Source organism: Neolamprologus multifasciatus, chromosome 20, assembly GCF_963576455.1.
Source record: "Neolamprologus multifasciatus chromosome 20, fNeoMul1.2, whole genome shotgun sequence".
NCBI lineage: Eukaryota > Metazoa > Chordata > Actinopteri > Cichliformes > Cichlidae > Neolamprologus > Neolamprologus multifasciatus.
The window spans coordinates 10,238,779-10,261,275 of NC_140458.1; the positions used below are offsets into that span (position 1 = coordinate 10,238,779).

Consider the following 22,497-nt stretch of genomic DNA (forward strand, 5'->3'; position numbering starts at 1 on the left):
CACGCGGACTGTTTGAGAGCGGCTTAAATTTTGACGCATTTTATTAGGAAACAAAATCATAGGTTCTTGTCCATAGAAGAAATAGTCGCCATTCTAAAGGACAGGTCCACGGCCTATTTATACAAATGTGAATATTTGAAATAAATAACAAAAATAAAAAACCCACTCTTCGAATATTATCCCAAAAAAAAGAAAGCTTATCAACGTTTGCTTGTATGCACTCATTTGATAAAGTCTGCATAGGTGGCTTCAAGTTTCAATCAACAGAAACAACTTCTACTGTATCAGAATTTAAAGGATATTTAAAAATAAATAAATAAATACCGTTTTAAACTGGATTAGTAACAATCATATTATTTTTGTAGTATATGTGACAGGATCTGTTAATTTATGTAGTTTTTAACCATTAGCATGCGCTGAGGTTACTCAGTCTAGTGCAAAAGGGCGCTATTTCCACTTTCTCTGTTGAAGGTAGGTTCGCCATATATTATTTTAGTACGTTCTAAACGTTCATTAATACAAAATTCTGGCTCAGTACTTTTGGCAGGGCTGTTAATATGGACCTTACGGGTGATAAAACTCCGCAAGGCTTAATGATAATCACAACAAAAACGACACAATCTTCAGCAAAGACAACTAGAGTTAAGAGATGAAAATGGACCCTTCTATTTGCATACCCGTGCTTCTATGTGACCGCAAGAGGGAGATATTTTACCTGTGGATGGCATGAAATCGAATCCATAAGTACATTTGATTTTTGTTTCTTAGGAAACCGACAGCCACGTTACAAAATAAAAAAAAATAAAAAAACGAAGTAGTTTATCATTTTTCCCCCATTCGCTGTACCGTAGGGTGTAGGATTACTCTGCATATATTACAGTACCTTAAATGCTCAGGCAGTGATCTTTGGCAAGAAGAAGAAGGGAAGACGCATCTAAAACATGACCTTTTCTGGGACTCCTGTCGACAGTGTTTTTCTATTATGATAGCACCTAAAATTTCAGTATATTCTTTCATATTCAGTTTAATTAAATTATAGCAGAAAAGTATTAATAAAAAGAAAGAAAAAACATGACAGTTTGAACATTTTTATGAACATAATTGAACATAACATTTTTATTTCTTTTAAACATCATACAAATCATACAAACAGAAGACTTTAACAATGTAAACTGCTGATGAACACAAGGCACCATCCAAGATCAACAATCAGTTACAAGGTCTGAGATCTGCAATGACCAGTTAGCTGTACATGTGCAAGGAAACGCTATTGTTATTCTCTTATCCTACAGTATGTGCTCTTAACGTTACTATAAAAATGGAACATTACGGGTTAAAGAAAGCAATTTTGGCAAGTGCTATATTCATCTAGCAGAGTACTGAAGCTGAGCCACATTACAAATACGTCAACACTTGATTGATAAATAACAGCAGCAGTCTTTCTGTTGGTGTCAATGGTAATTTTGTGGAAATCAAGTCAATTGTATGAGTATTGCAGTATCAGTTAAAAAAAAAAGCTCTGTTGAAAAGGCGCCTTTGGTGAGACATATTAACATGAATTTTGACAATGCTTAAACATGGCTGATTTTAAATTGCACATATATAGGTTTACTCATATGACACCACAAAGGCAATGAATTTTCGAGAAACTGAAACCACCTTAGTTCAACAGAAATAAATGATCACTAATGAACTTTTTTCCTGCAGTTTTGGCATTGCTGCTACAATAACATCTCTTCTTAAAAATATTTAAATTGGCTCCAAACAGCAACAGCTTCTTTGTGCCCTCGTGATAGATTTCTGTGTGTTGTGTATTTATTGGTCATATTTCCTGGGGGCAGTTTTATGTACTTCAGACTTAAGAGAATACATAAAAACATTGCACTTGTTTAGAAAAGGTGACACAAAACCAAATTGTATTTGGTCTCAGTTACCACAACTCCATATGCTGTTAACTCCAGAGGGATTATCAGACGTCTTATATACATAGTACAAAGTGCTTGATATGGAGCAGAGGCTTAAATAAAAATGACAACCACAACACGGCAAATTTCCTACAGAATAGAAATTATTGCATATATTTCTCAGCATCTACTCAAGGTGTCTTGTGCACCAAGGTCACTTTATTGTAACACTAACATATTCCTTTCCCCATTCCTCTTATTCTACACAAGAAAATTAAAAAAAAAAAAAAAAGTGCAATTTATGTTCAAATAGTCGCCTTACAGAATACTAATTATTCATCTTGTCCTGAACAGACAACAGTATTTTCTTACTGTAATTTACAAAAAGATAAAATTGTTGGCTAGAAAAGCTGTGTAATGTGTTGTTAATATAAAGGTTTGCTTGTGATACTTTCTTTGCTCAAATTTGCCCGAAAATTAGATGTAGTTCACAGACCTAGCTTTTTATGTTCTTGGTAAACTACACAAAGTAAGCTAGAATACATCTACACGAGTTACTGTTTTGGTTACAATTCTGTAAAATTGTGCAGTAATAAAAGAAAAAACAAAAACAAAAAACTAAACATACAAATACTGCTGTAGACATATTTAAACTAAAATGGCTTTTACTTTAGACTAAAACAATGATATTTTTTTATCATGTATGACAATAATACTTAAAAGATGTGAAATTTCCTTGACTTTGAGGCTTTATACGTGAACTACATTGAGGTAATTAAGATGATACATGAAGCAAATCGAATGCTCCAAAATTTGCCCCAGTATTATCACAAACCCCCCCAAAAGAAAATTAAAACACGTTCATGAGCAAAACAAAACAAACCCACACAAAAAAAGGTTCTTGAGAATTGCTAATGTCTTGATCTACCTCCTTCGAAAGCATGGTGCTCCTCGTGGGCTGAAATATAACAGAAGATCTTATCACATCTCATAATTTCAGTCATTAAAAATGATGATACCGCACCCAAAGAAAAGAAGAAAATACTCACGTTTATAAAACACCGCTTTAAAAGGTACTTGTGGAAGGAGCTCATTGATCCTTCCTATGATGTTTGACTCATTAACACAAGAAGCATTTCCATTCCAGACCTGAACGACATCTTCTCTGTCTCTTATACTAACGCTGACTCCAACTACTTCATCCTCTGTAAAAAATAAAAAAATTATTAAGCATTTCTGACTCATAGTGTTTGCAAGCTATAATAGCAATGGTGTTTTACAGACTATAATAATAATAATAATAATAATAATAATAACAATTTAAAAAATATATAATCACAATCAAGAACATTTAAAAGAATTTTACCTGTAGCACAATAATCACTGAACTGCTCTCCAATAATAGCCAAAAGCAACTCCTTCCACACAGCAGACTATAAATGAGAAGACAGCTTTATTTAATGATCATGAAAGTAGATAGTGTACAAAATAAACACTTAAATGTGTTGTATAACTTACAGTGCATTCTTTGGGTACTTTCATTTTCCACACACCACCTTTGGCATTGCTTTCTTCTTCCCTGTATGCAAACAAGGAAGTGCCATTACAAATTATAAAAATGACATCATGTGAAAACAAATGTTGTTCTTGAGATTCAGCTCACCAGAGTGGTTTTCTTTCTCCTCTCATCAGATGATAGCTCCATCTCAGTGGCAAGCTGGAGACCCCAGGTATGTTGTTGTAAACTCTCCAAAAGTTCTACTCCAGAGCAAAGGTGAACAGAGGAAATGGGTCATTTTATTGAACCATTTACCAACACACAGAGTACAGACATTTGGCCTTGATGATATTTTGCAGTGGCCAAAAATAACTTCCTCATTACTCTTATCTACACACACCCGCTGATAAACTGGCATTCCTATTACAAGACGCTTAGTCAAGAGCTGAGAGTACTTCGAATAAAATTATGAATTGTGTTTAAATACAAAGACATCAATCACAAACATTTTAAACACCAACCACCAACAAATGTACAATCACTTTGTGTATTCATCGTACCTGGACAGTCTCCACAGTGTAGATTTTCTTCAAGTTTGACTCACACTCAGCTGCTGTTGTTCCTGGTAGAGATCTATCACGAAAAAAAGAAAATCAGATCCTACCATTTTTTCTTTCTTAAATTCAAGCTTGTAAATATCTCAGATCAACTAAATAAACCGTTTTTCTGAGCTATATTAATCACATGTGTCCGAATCATGCCCTCTGAGCAGACAGGATGGGGTAGAGTGTTTTTTGTTTTTTTTTTTGGGGGGGGGGGGGGGGATCAGATGACAAAAACGCCAGTAAACAGTAAACAACACTGACCCCGTTTGAACACTGCACCCTCTGATTTGTACACACAGTGGACGATGGGCTTGTGTAACTCAGTGTTGCTTATGTTCGGCTCTGATTACTTAGTGTTAAACTAGAAACTTTACTGAGAAGTAAAATTAAATTTTACTTAAACAGAAGTAGTGACTCACTAAACAATAACAATCACATGAGCAGCAACAGAATAACACCTGTGCTAATAAGAACGTACAGTGACCTTATCTGAAATCACGCAGAGTTATTAATATTCAGCCAGCCAGTCATAATTACACCCTTTGCTTTTTTTAAGATCCTTCCAAGAAGAGGAATTGTTTATGTAGGTCAGACAGGAAACAGTTGGCAGATAAGCTGTATCACCATGACCAAGAATTTTGTATGTGTATCTCCTGCAATGTTCTTTTCTGATTAAATAAAGAAAAAACAACAACAATCTTGTTGTTGTTGTTAACAGTTTTGCTGTTAAGATCACTTGTTATATTATCTAAGCTGCGATGCCTGACTTACACTAGAGGCCTGATAAATTCATTTCCCCTCTTTGTTCTCCATAAGAGGTCAACAACAAAGAGTTAACCCAGACAACTACAGCAACTGCTAAGACAAGCGGGAGTAGGTGAAATTAAACAGTTTCTTACCTGTCGAGCCAGAATGTCCACGGAGAATGTAAAGGCAGGGTGTCATTTCCATTGTTATTGTTATTAGAAATCCCTCCCAAATTTCTGTCACTGATATGAATGTTGTGCTCCAGCAGGCTCGGGCTGGATGATGAGCTCAGTTGTAATGCAGCTACTGGAACTGCCATCGTTACCACTGAAAACCAAGTGACCACGTATTAAAAACTAGCAGATGTCTTGCTTTCACTGTTGCCGTCGTCCGCGGTGTAAATATATAGGCTCCTTAGGTAAAACTAACCACGATCAGCTGCTGACTCATTGGTCGCTTCACCGGTTTGCGCCGTCACAACACAAAACGATGACGCCCCGCTGACTGCCTGCTGCATCTACAGCGCGCCAGAGCGATCGAGAAGTTTCCGTCACGTAATCCTGCACATCCAGTAAATGAAAATATTAATACCCCCGCGGCGAGAATAACAAGTATTTTAATTTTAGCAACTTATTTCTTTGCGGGGGTAGAGCTCTGCTTTGTTGATCTTCGCGTCTTCCGCAAATGCGAATACGTAATTGCTGACATGCGCAGTCGTCACTGCCACCAGCTTTGTTGGGTTGCTACCTGCTAACGTGATACTAACCTGCAAGTATTTCTTGCCTGTGACTGGCCACAGCAATGGACATCGACGCATTGTTGGAAGCGTTTCAAGGCAATGTTTGCAGTTGTTAAATGAGCTATTATTAGCTTAATTATTTCCTTTATGTTTGGTTTAATGCCCTGAGCAAAATGTCTCATGTTTGCTAACTACGTTATCTCGTAACTTAGCTTATCAACAACAACTGGCGTTTAGAAGAAGCATCTAGCGTCTCTGAATTCAGTCTCTGCATGATTTCACCATTTTAATGCTGTCTTCTGCATGCAAACATTTCGTCTTCACACACTTTACACCTTTTTATTTCCCCACGGACGCTTAGCGATTATGTAAACAGCTAGCTTGATAACGTCACAACATGCTGCTAACAATAAAATGCTAGCTAACTAACTTGTGGGAACTTTCCATATAGTTAACTGAGAACGGTTTGGGGATTTTATGGAGTTGCACTTAACATTTGGTCTTCTTTAATAAATGTATTTTCTCTTGATGCAGCAGTAAATATTTTAATTGATGTCACTGTAATTTGGAGAAGCCTGAAACCAAACAGTATCTTCTCAGGTTATTTTAAAAGTATTCAACTTTCATATTTAGTTCAGTGCAGCCGCATGCATTTGTTTCATTATCTTGGGGATCAGCGTTGTTTCCTAGCTTGTTTTAAAGTTATTAAAGTTAAACTTTCTTTTTGTTCCTTAATGTTGGCTTTTGCAGATTTTGAGAAGAAAGGGAAGAAAGACACCTGTCCCCCATTGGAGCAATTTTTGTGTCATATTGCCAAGACGGGGCAACCGATGTGAGTACCATGGGTACATGTCAAGAACGATGGCTACACCCTTTAAATTTTACACAACTGCACTTAACAATTTTACACAACTTTTTTTTTTTTTTTTTTTTTTTTTTTTTGCCAAACAGAAATACTGACATCAGTTTTCCTGCAAATAAAATCAGCAGTGCCCTAACAGATTTGTTTAAAGCAAACTTGCATTGTCTTACAGGATCCCATGGTCACAGTTCAAAACATACTTCATGTTTAAATTGGAAAAAGTCATGGATGATTTTCATGCTGCAACACCAGAACAGAGAGGACCACATAATCCCAATGTAGAGTTTGTCCCATTTGAAGAAATGAAGAAGAGGATCTTAAAAATAGTGGATGGATACAATGGGTGAGTTGAGATTATAATGAGCAATGGTAAACAAATCCTTAGTCACAACTTCAGTAGTGACTGACTTTTAACCAATAGTTTTTATTATTGGTATTCTTATATGCTTTCTGTTAAATCAAAACATAACCACAAAAACGTTTGAGCATGCATTTTATATAAAAAATGTACAAGGTTTACTCATATTTTATTATGCCCACTGTGTGCTGCACTGTGTCTAATAGGGTGGGCAATATACCATCATAAATTATATCACAATATTTTAAGAAAATCTGCAATAATAATATTTCTGATGGGTGAAAAAATACTGAATTGCTAATTGAATCTTGCAGGCAGTGTGACTGCAGTGTGAATCTACTGAAACAAGATGCCAACAGCAGGCTTATAGTGCAATAGCAGTGACACAGTAGTATACCGAGTGTTTTCCCCTGGAATTTTTAATTAAAAGAATAAAAGAAGTGTTTAACAATACCCAAGGTATCTTAACATTATAACTCTTTGGGAGGTTGCACAATATTGTGACATAAAAAATTAACAATGTTTTCTACCTGGGATGTGATCTTCCTATCATATAGAGTACAACTAGCGAGCGCTCCAGCAATGCTCGATGGAGTCATTTGTTTACTTTTGGGCCTCACATCACCAACTGCTAGCGTCTCCTGCTTAGTAGCCTGGGTGTATTCAACAGTGTCTTTGGTGAAGCAGATCTATTGATTCCACCTTCAGTGAGAATAGTTTTTGTGCATATTTTGCAAAGTAACGTATTTAGTTGGAAGTAGCCTTTTTAGGTCCTAAAATCATTACCTTGCTCTCAAATATCTGTATTTGAGCAATTGGTGTGTGCACTGGGAACACTTTTAACACTTTAAAACAAACTATATGAAGTGTTATGTTAATAAGCAATCTCATTAAATTATTTCCATCATAGCTTGTGATCATTTATGACTGTGGCTGACCAGATAATTGCAGATGATTCTTTTTTCTCTCTCTTTTTTTGCTGCATGTATTAAACTCTTACTTGCTTATACTCATCATCATCTGTTCCCTGATCCTAAATATTTCTCTAACTTTACAGAATCCCATTTACCATTCAGCGTCTGTGTGAACTCCTTATGGACCCTAGGCGAAACTACACAGGAACAGACAAGTTTCTCAGGGGTTTGGAGAAGGTGAGCAATACACCATATTATCTTAGATAAACAATATTAGCATATCAGAATGTAAATGTACATTTCATGGCTTGAAAAAAAAGCATATATTTTTTCTCCTTTTCAGAATGTAATGGTGGTGAGCTGTATCTACCCCACATCAGAGTGAGTACATTGGCTGTTAAGATTCTGTTTCCTTTGCTCTTCTGTGTGCTGTATTTTTCTCAAGCTGCTTCTGTTGACAGTAATGGTCCCCTGAGATTTTATGCATTATTATTGAGTCACACTTATGGCAGCCATTTAACAGACAGTTGGTTTTTTTTGTGCCTTTCTACCTCTTTAAAGGAAAAATGGGGCATCCAGTATAAACAGAATGAATGGGGTGATGTTTCCTGGCAACTCTTCTCTGTATACAGACAGGTGGGTGCAAAATGTCAGTGACTGATTTATACAAATTTGAAATTGCTTCATAAACTGCTAGCAAGTGGGAAAATTTTAAAGCCATATTACATAAGGACAACCACAGTATAGTAAAGACAAAGCTATCTTGCCTGTCAGAAATAATAGTTCGTTCTTTTGGAGTAGAAATGTGAATGGGCCAGGCACACCAAAACCACTTAACAGACCAAAGCTGTCATTGCCAACATCACTTTCCACCAACGGGCTCCCTGATTGTCCAGTCAGCAAAGAACCAGAGCCAGCCACAGAGGAGGTGGAGGAGCATTGTGTAAGGTAAATTGTTTGATCTGGTAATATGTCCTATCAAGAGTGTGTTATACTCTTGACACACTTCTACACTACACTAATTCCTGCTTTTTAGTTTTTTGTTAGTTTATTTATATCTCCTCTCTTGACCTCTTGTTTATAATTAGGTTTTGTCAAGATCCTGCCTTAAGAAAAAAACAAAGCAACTCATCGGCTGGCATTTCAGTATATAATCTGTTTAACAGATTTTCCTGTGTTTGTTTCAGTGAAACTTCACTATCAGAAGGTGAGATGACGCCAAATAGTGGGATAAAGAATAAACACCCAGAAGAAGAGGATTCTGATGGTGATAAGCAAGAGGTGAAGAGACTGAAATTTGATGAAACGGAGGAGAATGAAACAACAAATGAAAAAAATGAGTCGTCTTGCCATCAAGGCCCAGAGAGCTCGCCAGAGAGCTCGCCAGAGACACCAGAGTCTTCAAAACACTCCTGTGGTCAAGAATACAAAAGTGGAACATCTTGTGACACACCTAGTGTATCGGACAATCATGGTATGTGTTCATGATCCTTATTTAGGCTATTTTATAACTTCTGACACTACAGTAATTGATAGTGTCTTCATAATAGTTTCATTCTTATAAGTCCAAATACACAGGGGCTTATATGTGTTGCAAAAAAGACAACATAGATCTTTTTAGTACAGATCTCTTGGCAGATGTTATTTCTCTGTAGTAGAACATAAATGCAAACTGACTAAAACCTAGTTAGCCTAAAGTTAATGCAAGATTTCTGTGCCTTTCAAACAGGCAAATGTTCTGAATAGTTTTGTGAAAATCTCTCACCTTATACCTTCTTAGCTTCTGATAAAGGTGCATTGATGTGTCTTTCCATATTAAAGTATTATTGCACTAGTCTTTAAATTGACATATTCAGCTGGATAGCCTACAAGTTAGTTGCCGCAGAATGTCACTTAAAACATCATGTTAAAATACCTTCTACTTTGCTTCCAGAGCCAAAAAGCACACAATCAGGACCCTCTGAGGTGGAAGAAGACTCATCTGAGGATACGGCTGACCACAGTCTGAAGAGCGATAGCACTGTGGACGAATCTGAGCAGCCTGTTCCATCAGAGGAAAGTTTTGAGCTGGACAGTGGGGAAGGAAACAGCAGCGATGGAGATGACTTAAGCATTGACAAGCAGATACCCTCTTCCAGTAATTCACCAGACTTGTCAACAGAGGGCGTTGCTGGCATTTCAAACAGTGCAGAGACTGCGATAGAGCCTGGGGAACTTGACTAACTTCGAGGCCTGTCTGCCATCTGACTTTTTTTTTCTTTTTTACACTGTATGATACCACACCAAGGGTATATCTGTAGCACTGTGGACCTGTAAGGACCAAGAGTGAACCTCTAGATTCCTCACAGAAGGATCTTTTTGTCCTAATCAGTTTCAATTCTCAAGGCCACACATCACCTGGTCTTTAAACTGGAAGGCATGGATGTAAAAGAAGATTATGGAGACTGCCTTTTTCACTGTTGACTAAAGTTTTTCTAATCTTTTTTCCTTGATTTTTATATCTGAACGTAATAATTTAACCCTAATAACTAATGTAACTGATGTACTCTGAATTCATTCATTCGGCATGTATTTCCATAAAGATATGTTTGATAGAGTTTGTTTTAGCCTAAGCACAGTTGTTTTGACTATCTCACTAATGAATGTGTCTCTTAAGGTGAACGAGGACACCTGCCATATAGAATGTGAAGCAATGCTTCACATATTTCCGTTTGCTTTTTCTATGAAGCACATACCGTAAATATATTTCTTATTAACATTATCTTGCACTTGTCAGCTTTGACCCCTTGAAGGATGTGGAAAATGTTATAGTTTCGGTTTTCATTCTATGAAGCCAGTATAAAACGGTATTGTAGTAACCAGTTTGGTTAGATAGAATATTGCTTTTGCTTAAGGGTAGCCATTTCTGCATCAAGCCCTGTAAACAGAATACAAGGTACTTTTACACTTTATGTATGTCATACCTTAGTTTACAGTCGTCACTTTTGATAATTAGGAATTTTTACAGTATGTATCAGTATGAAAATCAGTTTTTGTAGACTTGTAATAAATGTCCACTGCCTTCGTAAAACTGATCATCGCTGGAAACTGAAGGCTTGTGCTTGTATCATAGTATTCATGGAAAGCAATAAATGCTGAAATTTGAAGTGTACTTTGCCCAGCTGGTGTTAAGGGAGTTGCTTATCCGGGTTAATGTTAACACAATTGTGTTCTGGGAATTATTGTTTAGCTGCACTCAAAATGTTATGAGAATAGAAACATTTCCTGACATAAAATTTTAGCCCAGAGAAAAATATGAAATTTTATGTACAGTTGTTGTCTGTATCACCTATCTGTTGATATCTAGCATTTTAGTCACACTTGTGAAATCGTTCCACACAGACTTCCCGCTTTCAGCGATATATACGTCAATGTTAGCATAGTTTATTTATATGCTGGTGGTACACCATAACCTTAGCCAAAACATGAGTTTGATAGCATGCCTAGTGTTTTTTAACAGCCACATTATTTGGTGCAAATGTTTACTGTAAATGTCTACTGAGCTATTCAGAATGAAGCGACCCACTGCATTGAGGCATTTAGACTTGGTCACGAAGACTTGTTAAAGTTCAAAGCAAGTCTCAGAATAGGAAGAAAGGGTGATTTGACTGACTTTTGTTGCAAAACGGGCTGGTCTGAAACTGCTGGTCTACTGGGATCTTCCCCTGCAGTCTTATAGTTTATAGGGAAAGGTATAAAAAAGAGAAAATAACCAGCTTGCAGCAGTTCTCTGTGACATTATTTTACTAAGCTAAAACTCTAGAAGTAAAAATGTCATATGTATGTATGTATGTATATATATATATATATATATATATATATATATATATATATATACATTACAGAAAACTGCCAGGCATGGGTTAGAAACAGGTGATCAGCACAGGTAAAAGCCTTTGTACGATGACTGGATGAGGGGGAATATCTCTTGTGTAAGACAGGAGGTGTGAATCATTTTAATCGTGCAAGGATATCATCCAGTGACTCCTCAATGGCCTTGAAACCTCTAAGCTAAGATTATCACTATTCCTGTTGTCAGCGCATATTTTAGCCAGGAAGGAAATGGGCCAAGCCATGTTTTCACCTATAAACAAAAGATAAGATCCTGCTAACGCTGGTGTTTTATTGAAAAAGTATAGTTGTTTCCAAGTCTGCTTTCTACTAAAAAAAACCCCCAAAAACAAAACAACAAAAGCCTGCTTGATGTTTGACCCTTTTCCAAAATAGAATTTCTATTTTGAGATATGAGGTGGATTTAAATGCACATCACTAGTGACAACAATTTTATTATAGGCTTCAGTAAGACTAGAGTGGGCATTCATAGAGTAATCAGGGTACCAGCTAATTACCTGGCACCTGAAGGTCAGGGTTTCCAGGGATAACTAAAGGACTGAGCTGAGTGAATTATCAGACGGGTCAGGAGCTTTCTATTTTGGAATAGATTACCTATTAGTCCACAGGTAATACTTTATTTTAATGTGCTTGACCTTTTGTTTAATCATTCTATCAATTCATTATATAACCTCAAAAACTAAAATTTGAATTCCAGCTCTGCTTTGTAAAGCCTTAAATCACTCAATTCAAAACTTTTATACACTACACAGACTTTAGGCCTTAGCTTACATTTGGCATTTTATGCCTTAATGTAAATTTAAATCATATAATTAAATAATAACACATTTTAATTTGTGAAAATTGAATGAAATCTGAGATCCTTGAAACCCTTTTATGTCATTTTCCCCCACAACTTCCACACACAGTATTGTTTTTCTTCTAGTTTAGTATAGATACAAGCAGCAGCACAATCTTCTCATAATCTGGCTGTGGACTAATTGAATTTGACAAGTGTTCATTTCTAATCCTTTATCATGTGATCCATAGCAGTCTGTGTCTCATCCTCACTTTCAGTAGGGATTTGCCACAATTGAGAGCCGAATAACAATTCAGCTTCTATGGACTTTCATGCCATATTGGTCAATTTGGTTTTTGCTGATTTGCACAAACTTAGCCACAGCCACTGGCTCTGTAACTGAGCACTTTTTTCATTTTGTAATGTAGGTGGAAGCTTAAAAAATGTAACCAGGTCAAACCAGGTTTGTGTAATGTAAGAGATAATATTTGTGATTTTCAGCAAGAATAAAAAATATTACCAACATGGGTCAACGCCTGAGTGAAGAGAGTGACCAAGACAAGGAAATCGATGTGGCGGAGCTGCAGGAATGGTACAAAAAATTTGTTGTGGAATGCCCAAGCGGAACGCTGTTCATGCACGAGTTCAAGAGTTTTTTTGGCGTTACTCATAACAAGGAAGCTGCAGATTACATTGAAAACATGTTTCGAGCATTTGACAAAAACGGAGTAAGTACAAACTTCAGTTCTGTCTCATTTTAACATTGTTACCAAACTACACAGCAGGACAAGATATTAATACACATTTGTTGATTCGGAAGGTTGCTTGTGCTGTTTCAGTTGATGCCCATTAACATTTTATCATTTGAAGGGCAGAAAACTCATTTGCAGCAATTTTGAGGGCTAACTTAATTTATACAAGTAAGGAAAAATGTCATTAACGTTCATGTATCAATTTCACTGAGAATACTTTTTGGGTTTTCAGGGTATGCACAGCAAGCAAACTGGATGTTTCAGCTTAGCTTTAGGAATAATGGATAATTTTCCCTATTCTCTGACAGGTTAAAGTCCACACTGACGTAAACATTTAGGTTCTTAGTCACATCCTTGTATTCCTTCACAACATTTGAACCTTGTGTGCACACAGGACAACACCATTGATTTCTTGGAGTATGTGGCAGCTTTGAACTTAGTCCTTCGGGGAAAACTGGAGCATAAACTTAAATGGACATTCAAAATGTATGACAAAGATGGAAGCGGGTGCATCGACAAAACAGAGCTTCTAGAAATTGTGGAGGTAATATTTACTATTTTAAAGTCTCCATGCGTTCTGCATAGTTGATATTATGCAGCTGAATTGATTGACTAATGAACTTTAGTCAGTGAAGGAGTCACTGTAACATCTTTTTCTGTAACTCTCAGTCCATTTATCGGCTGAAGAAAGCCTGCCATGGAGAGCTGGATGAAGAATGTAATCTGCTGACCCCAGACCAAGTGGTTGACCGGATATTTGAGCTGGTTGATGAAAATGGGGATGGTGAGTGTTTGCAATGGTTTCTGACGGCTTAAAATGTTCCATGGATGATTTAAAACGTCTGTGTCGGGCAGCTGTGGCATTGTGAAGCACTAATTGTAAAATTGTATGCGTATTCGTTATTGCTTGTTTATATTAAAAGGATAGGTGGGTGCAAGCTTTGCAATGGTCATATATCAGGAATGAAGAAATATATACTAAGAATAACTCAAAGAATAACTGTCCTGCGTCACTTAGGGGAGCTCTCACTGGATGAGTTCATCGATGGAGCACGGAGGGACAAGTGGGTGATGAAGATGCTGCAGATGGATGTGAACCCCGGAGACTGGCTCAATGAGCGACGCCGTAGTGCGGACTTCTAGGGGGAAGCACAGACCGTCAGTCTGTCATGCACAATCCTGATGTGTAACTATTCATATTGTGATTTTGTGTGTATTGCAGTTTATATGTATATAAAATAAAACACTGATACTGTCTGACTGCTAATGTGCTATATGCTGTTGTATCATATTTAGATACATGTCCACATCAGTGCTGAGATTTTCACAAGCTTTCATTTATTGCTGCGTATGATGATGTAGGTTTTGGTTTGTGTGCCCTTGCTTTATTTTCTTATATGTAATAATATAAGCAACAAAAAAAGTTATCCAATAAACATATTAATAAATCACAATAAATGTGAAATGTGAATTTCTTAAAACATAAAACACCAAATAAATTTAGGAGACCACAGGAAGTAGCCAACTTTTATTGATAGGCGTTGAATAAAAGACTTCTAAACACAAACATTAGTGTATAGTGTTAAAAATGGGTTTCTATTAAAGTATGCTTTGCAATTATTCTAATGAAAAGGTTAAATTATTCGTTTTGCATATTTATCTGACAAACCTTCACATTCCGAAGGCGTGATCGTCCACAAGGTCTCGCTATTTCTCGCGAGATGATATGTTACGTAGCAGCTTTTCATACACTTCCAAACCAACTAACCTTCAGAGAACGGTGTTATATACGTAAGTTAAACAGCTTTCTGCAGGTAGCAGTTTTTAAGTCATACGAGCGACATACTAGCGTGCAGCGTTCTGTGCAAACTAGCAAACAGGTCTTCCAGCAGAAATTGAATGTCGATACTTCCGTGTGTTTGTAGTGTGTGTTCAAGATACTTAACAGCAAATCAAGTCGCCTTGCAAGTGCTTTACCCTCGCTTGTCAATGTCGTCCGAACCTCATATGTCGGCCAGCACCCACACAACTAAGGTAAACTTCAGTTTCTGAGGTTTCTCCGTCAAGACACCAGTGTTTACTGTATTTGTTATTCCGTCGTTATGCTTCACGACATTGTCTAATGCTGCCCCCTCCTGGTTAGCCTGCAGAACACAAGTGGAGGCTGAGTTATGTCACCGGGGACCTGTTCTCCTGCCCTACGCGTGAAGCTCTGGCCCACTGCATCAGCGAGGACATCCGTATGGGGGCAGGCATAGCTGTGGAATTCAGAAAGAGGTTTCAAGGGGTGACTGAGTTAAAAGAGCAAAGTGAGTCAACGCTTTTATTAAAGATTCATCAGAGATGAAGATGTCTTGTGATCATTTTACCAGCATGGAGACAGTTTTTTTAAAAAGGTTAAAAGCCTTTAACCTCTTCCTCACTCGCTTTCCTTTTGTAACAGGAGTTTTTTCTACACTGAGAGTATCACATTGTATCAATTTTGTATGACTCTGTGTACACATTAACTCATATTCTTCCACACACATTCACTCTTACAGAAAGTCAAGGTAGTATCGTATGACAAATGTGTAAATGTGACTTTGTATTTGTATCCTGCTGGGCGTGCCACTTACCAGCGTCATAAGGGATGACTGACAGGTGCTCGCTCTCTTGTGTAACCTCTGTTGAAATCTCCCAATTCTTTGAATCTTTGGGCTGAAGGAAGGACAATACTCGGTGTATAAATGCTCAATCAACAATCCTTTATTTCCATAAAATTTTCACACAATGAGCATAAAACCATGCTGGGGAGAGATGCATAAGAGGGTCACAGCAAGTCTCAAAATGGTGGTGTGTTACACAGCTTTTTATACTTTCTACTGGCCCCCACCTGGTCGTAAACCTAAACATTCACAGTCTCTCTTATCAGTCATGGCGCCTAAGTTATGACCTCGGGCTCCCTGTCTTTCTAAACTAAACTATGTCGGAAACTGAGCAAACACCCATCTGCACTTGACTGGATGAATTCTTTTCATAAACTGTCTCCTCACAAGTTACAAACTGGACTAACATGCTGACTCGTTTGGAAACATTCTTTTATGTTTCAAAAATAACTTGCTGAACTTTGTTTCTGAGAACATTTGAAGTGAGGAATAGGTTGAATAATTTTGCCTTAACATGTGAAAGTTTTGGGGAGTTTTCAGAGGCAATGTTGGACCTGATGCCTCTAATTTTGCATAAAGAAGCTTAGCCCACAACTTTATTCGCATGAATAGCAGCCAACTTGGTGCAGGGTCTGTCTAAACACAACACGAATATACTCAAATGCTTTGCAAGGCACTGACAGATCATGTGGACGCTTCAGTCTGGAAGCTTTATTTTTGGTTGTAAAAGGATATTAACAACAGATTCAAACAGTGTCTCTGAATAGAAAGATAGCAGTACAGTCATACAATCACGGATGAGCTGTGATGGTGTAACACTGACTTGAAATGAACACGTGTTGCTCTTTTGTTTTTGTTTTTCCATATTAATTGTTAAAAATGGCACGTCAGATTCAAAAGGCCAAGAGTTCCCTCAACAGTTTTTCTCTAAAATATTTGTGTCAAACAAGACCTAGTATTACATCAAATGTCTTGGCAGAGTAGAGGGAGGATGTGTTTGAACAGGATAGTGCCCAGACACTTTGTGCCACAGCAATGACACATGAGTTTTTGCTTTTGGATTTGTTTGGTTCTCAGGCTAGTAAACCTTTTTGATAAACTTTCTAACTTTTTGTGTGTGTTTTCCGGTGTGTTAGTGAGGGTCTAGGGATTTATGAATCTTTTTTCTTTTATCAAGCCTTGTTCTAATGTGGATATTATATTTCTTTTTGTCTTTCTATTCTTTATAATCCAAACAGAAAAAGTGACAGGACAGTGTGCCGTACTGAAAAGTGATGGACGCTTTGTCTACTATCTGGTACACATGTTGATTAAAATTCACTAGATGTGCACTTTTAGACAAATCGAGAGATTTTATTCAAAAGCTGTTGTGGTTAGTGCAATGAAATGTTGTTTTTCTATTACTTTATTGTAGATCACAAAGAAAAAGGCAAGCCAGAAACCCACCTATGACAGCCTGAGACAGAGCCTGGAGGACATGAGGTCACATTGCCTGAAGAACCAAGTATCAAGAATATCGATGCCTCGGTTTGTATAATTTCTTTTCTCTTTTGTGACCCTTAATTGAGAGAAATAACAATAAACAAATTCATGTTAAAATCAACCAATTGTGGCATTTATTAATTTGCTGTGGTGGTTAAATTCTTGATCTATTTCTCTGACAGTATCGGCTGTGGCCTGGATCGACTCAAGTGGACAAACGTGTCAGAGATACTGGATCAGGTCTTCAAACACACAGACATCTCCATCACAGTTTACAGTCTTCCTCGGAAAGAAGAGACCACAGTGATGAAGGAAAACAGACGCAGATGATTCATGGAAATGTTGATTATTGAAATACTGCTGTATATGAAGCCAAGGGGATTTTTTTTTGTCAAAGTTGGAAACATGTTATTTTCTCTGTTAAATAAAATAAAGCTTTCTTTTTTTAAAAGGACCCACATAAGCTCATATCCAACTAGTAGTGGTATTATTATAGAACCTTTTTGTAATGACTGTTGGGACTACTTCCAAAGTATTTTAATCTATGTTCATCGCTAAATTAAGATGAACCTGGATGAACTCAGTTTAATATCTCATATGGTGTGTTTTATACCACGGGATTGAGTATAAAGCGTCAGTTATCTCTTTATCTCCCTCTTCTTTCATTAAGCATTTACATTGTTGGTTGAGCAAACAGTGCCTTTCTCTGTGGTCATCATATAACTTCTGGAGTGCTCAGCATGGCCACTGCAAATGCTCAAGGTATTGTATGCTTCTTTATTGATCTGCTGGGGTATTGTGCTTTAATGCAGCCGAGGAACAATGGACCAGATGTGAGTGAAAGAGAGCAGGGAATTTGACACCACAAAGTCAATCCTGCACATCCATTTTCTCCAGTATGGGAAAGCCTTTTAACGCATGATGAAATTCAAGTGGAAAGGGGAGAGGTAATGACATACGTTTTCCATTCAAGATATTTTATTGCAATCTCTAAAGGGGGCTTCATCTAACTGTGCGATGATATTCACTTCAGGTGCTGGTAATTAACGCGAACGTCAGTAGTGGCGAGACTGCTTGAACAGTGTGCTGCCTGCTAGCCTCCCATTCTCCTTTGGGGCACTTTCAATAATTCATGAAGAAAATGCATTAACCGCTGTGCACACTGCGGATGGCTGCCCATTTCCTCCCATATATCCAGGCTGGCTGGGAGACTTTGGTATCACTGCAACCAGCCTCCTCTCTCTTCCTCCTCCTCCTCCCTTCCCATCCCCCTTCCTGCCTGGGAATTAGACTCCACACTGCAGCAGAGCCACCTAGCTGTGCTGCAGTGAGCACAGGGAAATCTCCCTTCATCTGACCTGCTGTCACAGTCAACGTGCTGCCGGTGTTGGACGGTGCAGCGAAATCTGTTCTCACCCCACCTTATAGCCCCCTTGTCTCTTTGTTCCCATGCAACGTCTGCTTGTCCCACTGCAGTACACTGGCTCGCCTCCACTGCTCTCCCTCATTCCCATTCCCCCCCCCCCCCCCCCCCCCCCCCCCCACACACGCACAAACACTGAAAAACTCTCCCCATCCTCGTCCCTTTTTTTCTTTGCTTAATACGTATGAAATTGCAGAGCTCAGCATTCTTTTCCACAGCCACTTAGGAAAAAAAGGAAAAAAAAAAAGAGAGATGAGCTGGGCGGGAGGGCTTCTGGTGCACCACATAACTGGCTCCCTTCCAATTAAAGAGGAGAGCTTATGTTATTGAAGAGCAGCTTAGCCAATCAGGAAGCAGTGCAGGCAAAGACAGCAGGAAAAAAGCAGCAGAGCGGCTGAGCAAGAGAAAGAAAAAAAAACCTGCAGTGTGTGAGTGTGTGTAGTTTTTATCCCTCCCCTGAGCAGATCTTTATCAATTTGGGTACTCCAGTCATGGGGTGCATTTGAATGGGAGTCTCTGTGTGTGTGTGTCAGAGTTTACAGAGTAAAGGTGTGTCTACACTGCTATGTTAGACTCCTGACTTATTCATTCTAAAATTGGAAATAAGAGAAAGTAAGAAGAGATTGATTATTTCTCTCTCTATCTCAAAGTGTCTGGGAATCTGCAGAGAAGGGGGAAGAACTCCGTGTCCAGGAGAGAGCAACCTGCACAAAAGGTAAGCAGCTGCATTCTCCTTCTGCAAGCATGCCTGATTATTTCACTTCTGAAGTTGTGTTCTGTGTTCACTGTTAGTGAGTGTACTTATTCTTTTCCTTGTTTTAGTTCTTCACACACAGTTCCCTTTTGAATGCATACATGGATCTCTGTTTGTTTCCATTTCTTTTTTGTATAATATTTGATGAAAACGGAGAAGGAGAGAGAAAGAGGGAGGGGGAAGGTTAGTGTGGGACTCCCTGATGCTCCTAGGCAAGTTTCTGTGCACACGGTTCTCTAGTGCTGCAGTATCCCATTACATCCCTGTGCAGAGCTGCCTCAGCATCCAGACAGTGCCAGGATGAAGCAACCCAAACCAGCTACCAGCTTCCCAAATTTGCTCTCACAGTTTTACCTCGTTTTCACCTATCCCGGTTTGGGATAAGGGAAGTTTTGCTACTTATATTGTGAATAGGTACACTATGATAAGCTTAGTGTGGTAAAAAGACTACGTCAGCCCATTATAATTTTATCCTGCACGCTCTCGTTGTGTACCCTGAGTGTCAGTGGGGTTGCTTAGATAACAGTTTGAATTGGCTCTGATAGTGTTTGAGACCGGCGATTAGTTTTTGTTTGGTTTATCCGGTGCTCTGGGACTTCCTCCAGTCTAAGCCTGCAGCAAAAGTAGGCTCTCTGATTGGCTGAACTGACTAAAGTGTACTAAAGAAACACAAAAAGATAGAAATAATATTATGAATTATTATTATTGTTAAAAATTAGCTCAAACAACAACGGATAGTAAGTTGACGTACAGTTAAAAGGGTTATTCATAATTATATGATTTTATACTAATGATTTCATTCTTTTATTTAAGAGAAATTGCAGTAATTTAGTATATCCTCCTTTCTGTTCTGTATATCTGACCTTGATCATTTCTGAATGAAGATGTGATGTTGTCCAGCAGTGGGCACTATGTGTTTTCTCTGCTGAAAATGTCTGTGAACACTGGCCTGCTGCAGAGCAGGGAAAAATAATAGATGGACTTAACGTGTTGTGTATGAGGATGCTGAAAATACTGGATGAGCATTTTTTTGTGTTTTCATATTAGTTAAAAGTGAAGCTCGTACCTTGTACTCTGATAGTAGCTATAAGCATGAGACATACATCTAAACCCGATCATAATGTAGATTTGTGTTTCAAGTTTTCAAGACTTTCTTATATACAGGGGTACAAAGAGGGTTGGGAAGAAAATGTAATCTGTTTCAGCACCATGGACAGTGCACATAGCAGGGACCTTTTGCAAGTAAAGTTTGAAGCAAACCAATGTTTAGTGAAGGCTAATGGGCATTCCTAATTATGTGTGGTTAGCTGATGTAATACCCTGCCTGGTTAAATTTTCTAAATTGTTATATGACGTTTGCAATGGCTGTGTGGCTTGGCTTCTTCATTATTCATACACCTCTCTTCTTCTAGAACACAGTTTACCTTAAGAAGAGCTGTGTTTTTGTGAAGGAACTGAAACGTGGCTTCTTCACAGTTTCATTTTGAAAAGAAAATACACACACAAAAAGGAAAAAGAATGTTTTGGCCGGCCTTGTCTACCCGTATTATTGCTGTATGCTCTAGGTGGGAGTGTCAGCACTGAGATTTTGTTCAGCCTTCCTTCCATCAATCCGACTGCAGCAGCAAGATATTTCAAGCTTGACAAATGGGTTTTACATGGACTTATTGAGTGATCACCCAAAAATCCAAATGACAATGTTATTAAAAGAGAAACAACACATCGTTCCAGTTAACAGTGGCTAGCAATTAATGATGTTTTCTACAAATCTCTTGCAAAAAAAAAAGAAAATTACATGCAATGACTTTTCTTCATACGGCTCTGACACCTGCTGTGACACAGAGCTTTGTTTTATGAAGCGACCACAAAAGTGTCTCTGCAGGATGCTGCTGCCAGACTGTAAAACTCATTCAGGAAGTGATGATCAGAAACCTCTGCTCTTTAATGGGAAATAGATATGAAACCCCTCACCATTCCAAGAAGTAGACAGCATCTTGAAGATAAATGCAGAGTGTGGGAGATGGAGGAGGGTTAAGCTTTTGCTGTTAGATGGAATGTGGATGGAATGAGTCACACCAAAAACATTTGCGGTCATGTTCTTGTACTTATTTGTGTAAGCGCTTTGAAAGAGGTTTCTTGTTTCATAATCAAATTGGCTGCAAGGTTTATCTCGATAACTTTGTAAACACTGCATGTAAGTCATTAGCGTAACTGTTTCTAACAGTTGTGAAGTTTCTGGGGGAAGGGACCAGCTGCTGGGCTTGTCATTGCTCATCCTCCAAGCGTGACATCCTCTGTCCCATGCTGTGCGGCATGGGCGTTTAGTGTGCCCCTGTAAATGATGGTGGAGGCAACATAGCGGAGCAACAACGGCTGTCACTGTACATTTAGCAACAATCTCAAAACTGCCCATCTCAGGATAAGAAGAGGTGCTGTAAAAACTCACCAGGCTATTTTGTTTAGATTCCGATGCAAATAGAGGATGCTGCAGATGTTTTAGCCGAGCAGTCTCTCTCGGGGATGCTATAATGACACCTTGATAAACACAGCAAGTGGTGCCAATGACATTGCGTGTATGTGTACTTGTACTGCTAATATAGAGATGTAAATTATAGATATTCTACTCCACTTGGAGAAAAAATGGAAGTCTGGAATAATGGGGTTAGAAGCAGGCTAAGATAACTCTCCAGGTAAAGGTTATTTGATGTATATATGTATGTGCATGTATGTGCATCTATGTGCATGTGAGAAACAGAGGGTAGGGTAGTTTAAAAGAACAATATAAGAGACAGCAAGGGAAATATAGATTGCAGTCAACCATAAGAGTGTTGAGAGAAGCAGGCAGGAAAAGCACATAACGAATCTGAAGAGAAGAGATGAGGGAAGACAAATGATACAACCATTGGCCAGAGAGGGGTAGAGAGATAGAGTAAGAGATTGAGAGACTGTCAGAGGCAGAGCAAGAATGGAAGAGAGTGGGTGTGCATAGCAGAGCTACGAGCACTGCAGTACATTGCAGTGCCCAGCCCCCGCTGTGTTCTCTGTTCACCATCCGGTTCCATGCACTGAAAAGACCCCTGCAGCAGCAGCAGAGTGGCACAGCATAGAGGGCTGCCTGCTGGAGAACGGCAACCTGAGAAAATGC

The 22,497-nt window shown here is 38.3% G+C and overlaps 4 protein-coding genes and 1 pseudogene across 6 annotated transcripts in view; 4 read left to right on the top strand and 1 right to left on the bottom strand.

Annotated features, from left to right (window-relative positions):
• Window positions 1-351: 351 nt before the first annotated feature.
• On the bottom strand, window positions 352-5,301 carry LOC146494456 (eukaryotic translation initiation factor 4E type 3-like). Its single transcript, XM_085146135.1, has 8 exons — window positions 5,184-5,301; window positions 4,907-5,081; window positions 3,963-4,035; window positions 3,568-3,662; window positions 3,423-3,483; window positions 3,271-3,337; window positions 2,954-3,109; window positions 352-2,862 (listed from the first exon to the last, which is right to left on the bottom strand). The coding sequence occupies exons 1-8, from the start codon at window positions 5,269-5,271 to the stop codon at window positions 2,816-2,818; spliced, it is 762 nt and encodes a 253-aa protein (XP_085002261.1). The 5' UTR covers window positions 5,272-5,301; the 3' UTR covers window positions 352-2,815.
• On the top strand, window positions 5,226-10,778 carry LOC146494457 (serine/threonine-protein phosphatase 4 regulatory subunit 2-like). 2 transcript variants are annotated; one of them, XM_085146133.1, is made up of 9 exons: window positions 5,226-5,325; window positions 6,244-6,325; window positions 6,528-6,698; window positions 7,771-7,864; window positions 7,971-8,008; window positions 8,189-8,263; window positions 8,429-8,575; window positions 8,815-9,101; window positions 9,561-10,778. In XM_085146133.1, coding segments are annotated over exons 2-9 (1,104 nt in total). In that variant the 5' UTR covers window positions 5,226-5,325; window positions 6,244-6,323; the 3' UTR covers window positions 9,851-10,778. The 2 variants fall into 2 exon arrangements, with proteins under 2 accessions (XP_085002259.1, XP_085002258.1); XM_085146132.1 differs by lacking the exon at window positions 5,226-5,325 and adding an exon at window positions 5,447-5,589.
• Window positions 10,779-12,555: 1,777 nt separating this feature from the next.
• On the top strand, window positions 12,556-14,506 carry guca1b (guanylate cyclase activator 1B). Its single transcript, XM_085146139.1, has 4 exons — window positions 12,556-13,024; window positions 13,443-13,592; window positions 13,718-13,832; window positions 14,067-14,506. Exons 1-4 carry the CDS (start codon window positions 12,821-12,823, stop codon window positions 14,189-14,191), a joined length of 594 nt encoding a protein of 197 aa, XP_085002265.1. The 5' UTR covers window positions 12,556-12,820; the 3' UTR covers window positions 14,192-14,506.
• Window positions 14,507-14,612: 106 nt separating this feature from the next.
• oard1 (O-acyl-ADP-ribose deacylase 1) overlaps window positions 14,613-22,497 on the top strand; it is a 39,129-nt gene continuing 31,244 nt past the window's right edge. Inside the window, exons 1-7 of the mRNA XM_085146136.1 lie at window positions 14,613-14,839; window positions 14,974-15,082; window positions 15,192-15,357; window positions 16,932-16,990; window positions 17,108-17,220; window positions 17,358-17,937; window positions 19,249-19,313. Coding sequence (XP_085002262.1) covers window positions 14,775-14,839; window positions 14,974-15,082; window positions 15,192-15,357; window positions 16,932-16,990; window positions 17,108-17,220; window positions 17,358-17,505 — 660 coding nt within the window. The 5' untranslated portion in view covers window positions 14,613-14,774 and the 3' untranslated portion in view covers window positions 17,506-17,937; window positions 19,249-19,313. The remainder of the gene's footprint in view (window positions 14,840-14,973; window positions 15,083-15,191; window positions 15,358-16,931; window positions 16,991-17,107; window positions 17,221-17,357; window positions 17,938-19,248; window positions 19,314-22,497) is intronic.
• Window positions 19,266-22,497, top strand: part of LOC146494460 (synaptotagmin-1-like) — a 66,142-nt pseudogene continuing 62,910 nt past the window's right edge. The window contains exon 1 of the transcript XR_014871567.1: window positions 19,266-19,313. The product of XR_014871567.1 is annotated as a synaptotagmin-1-like (transcript). The remainder of the gene's footprint in view (window positions 19,314-22,497) is intronic.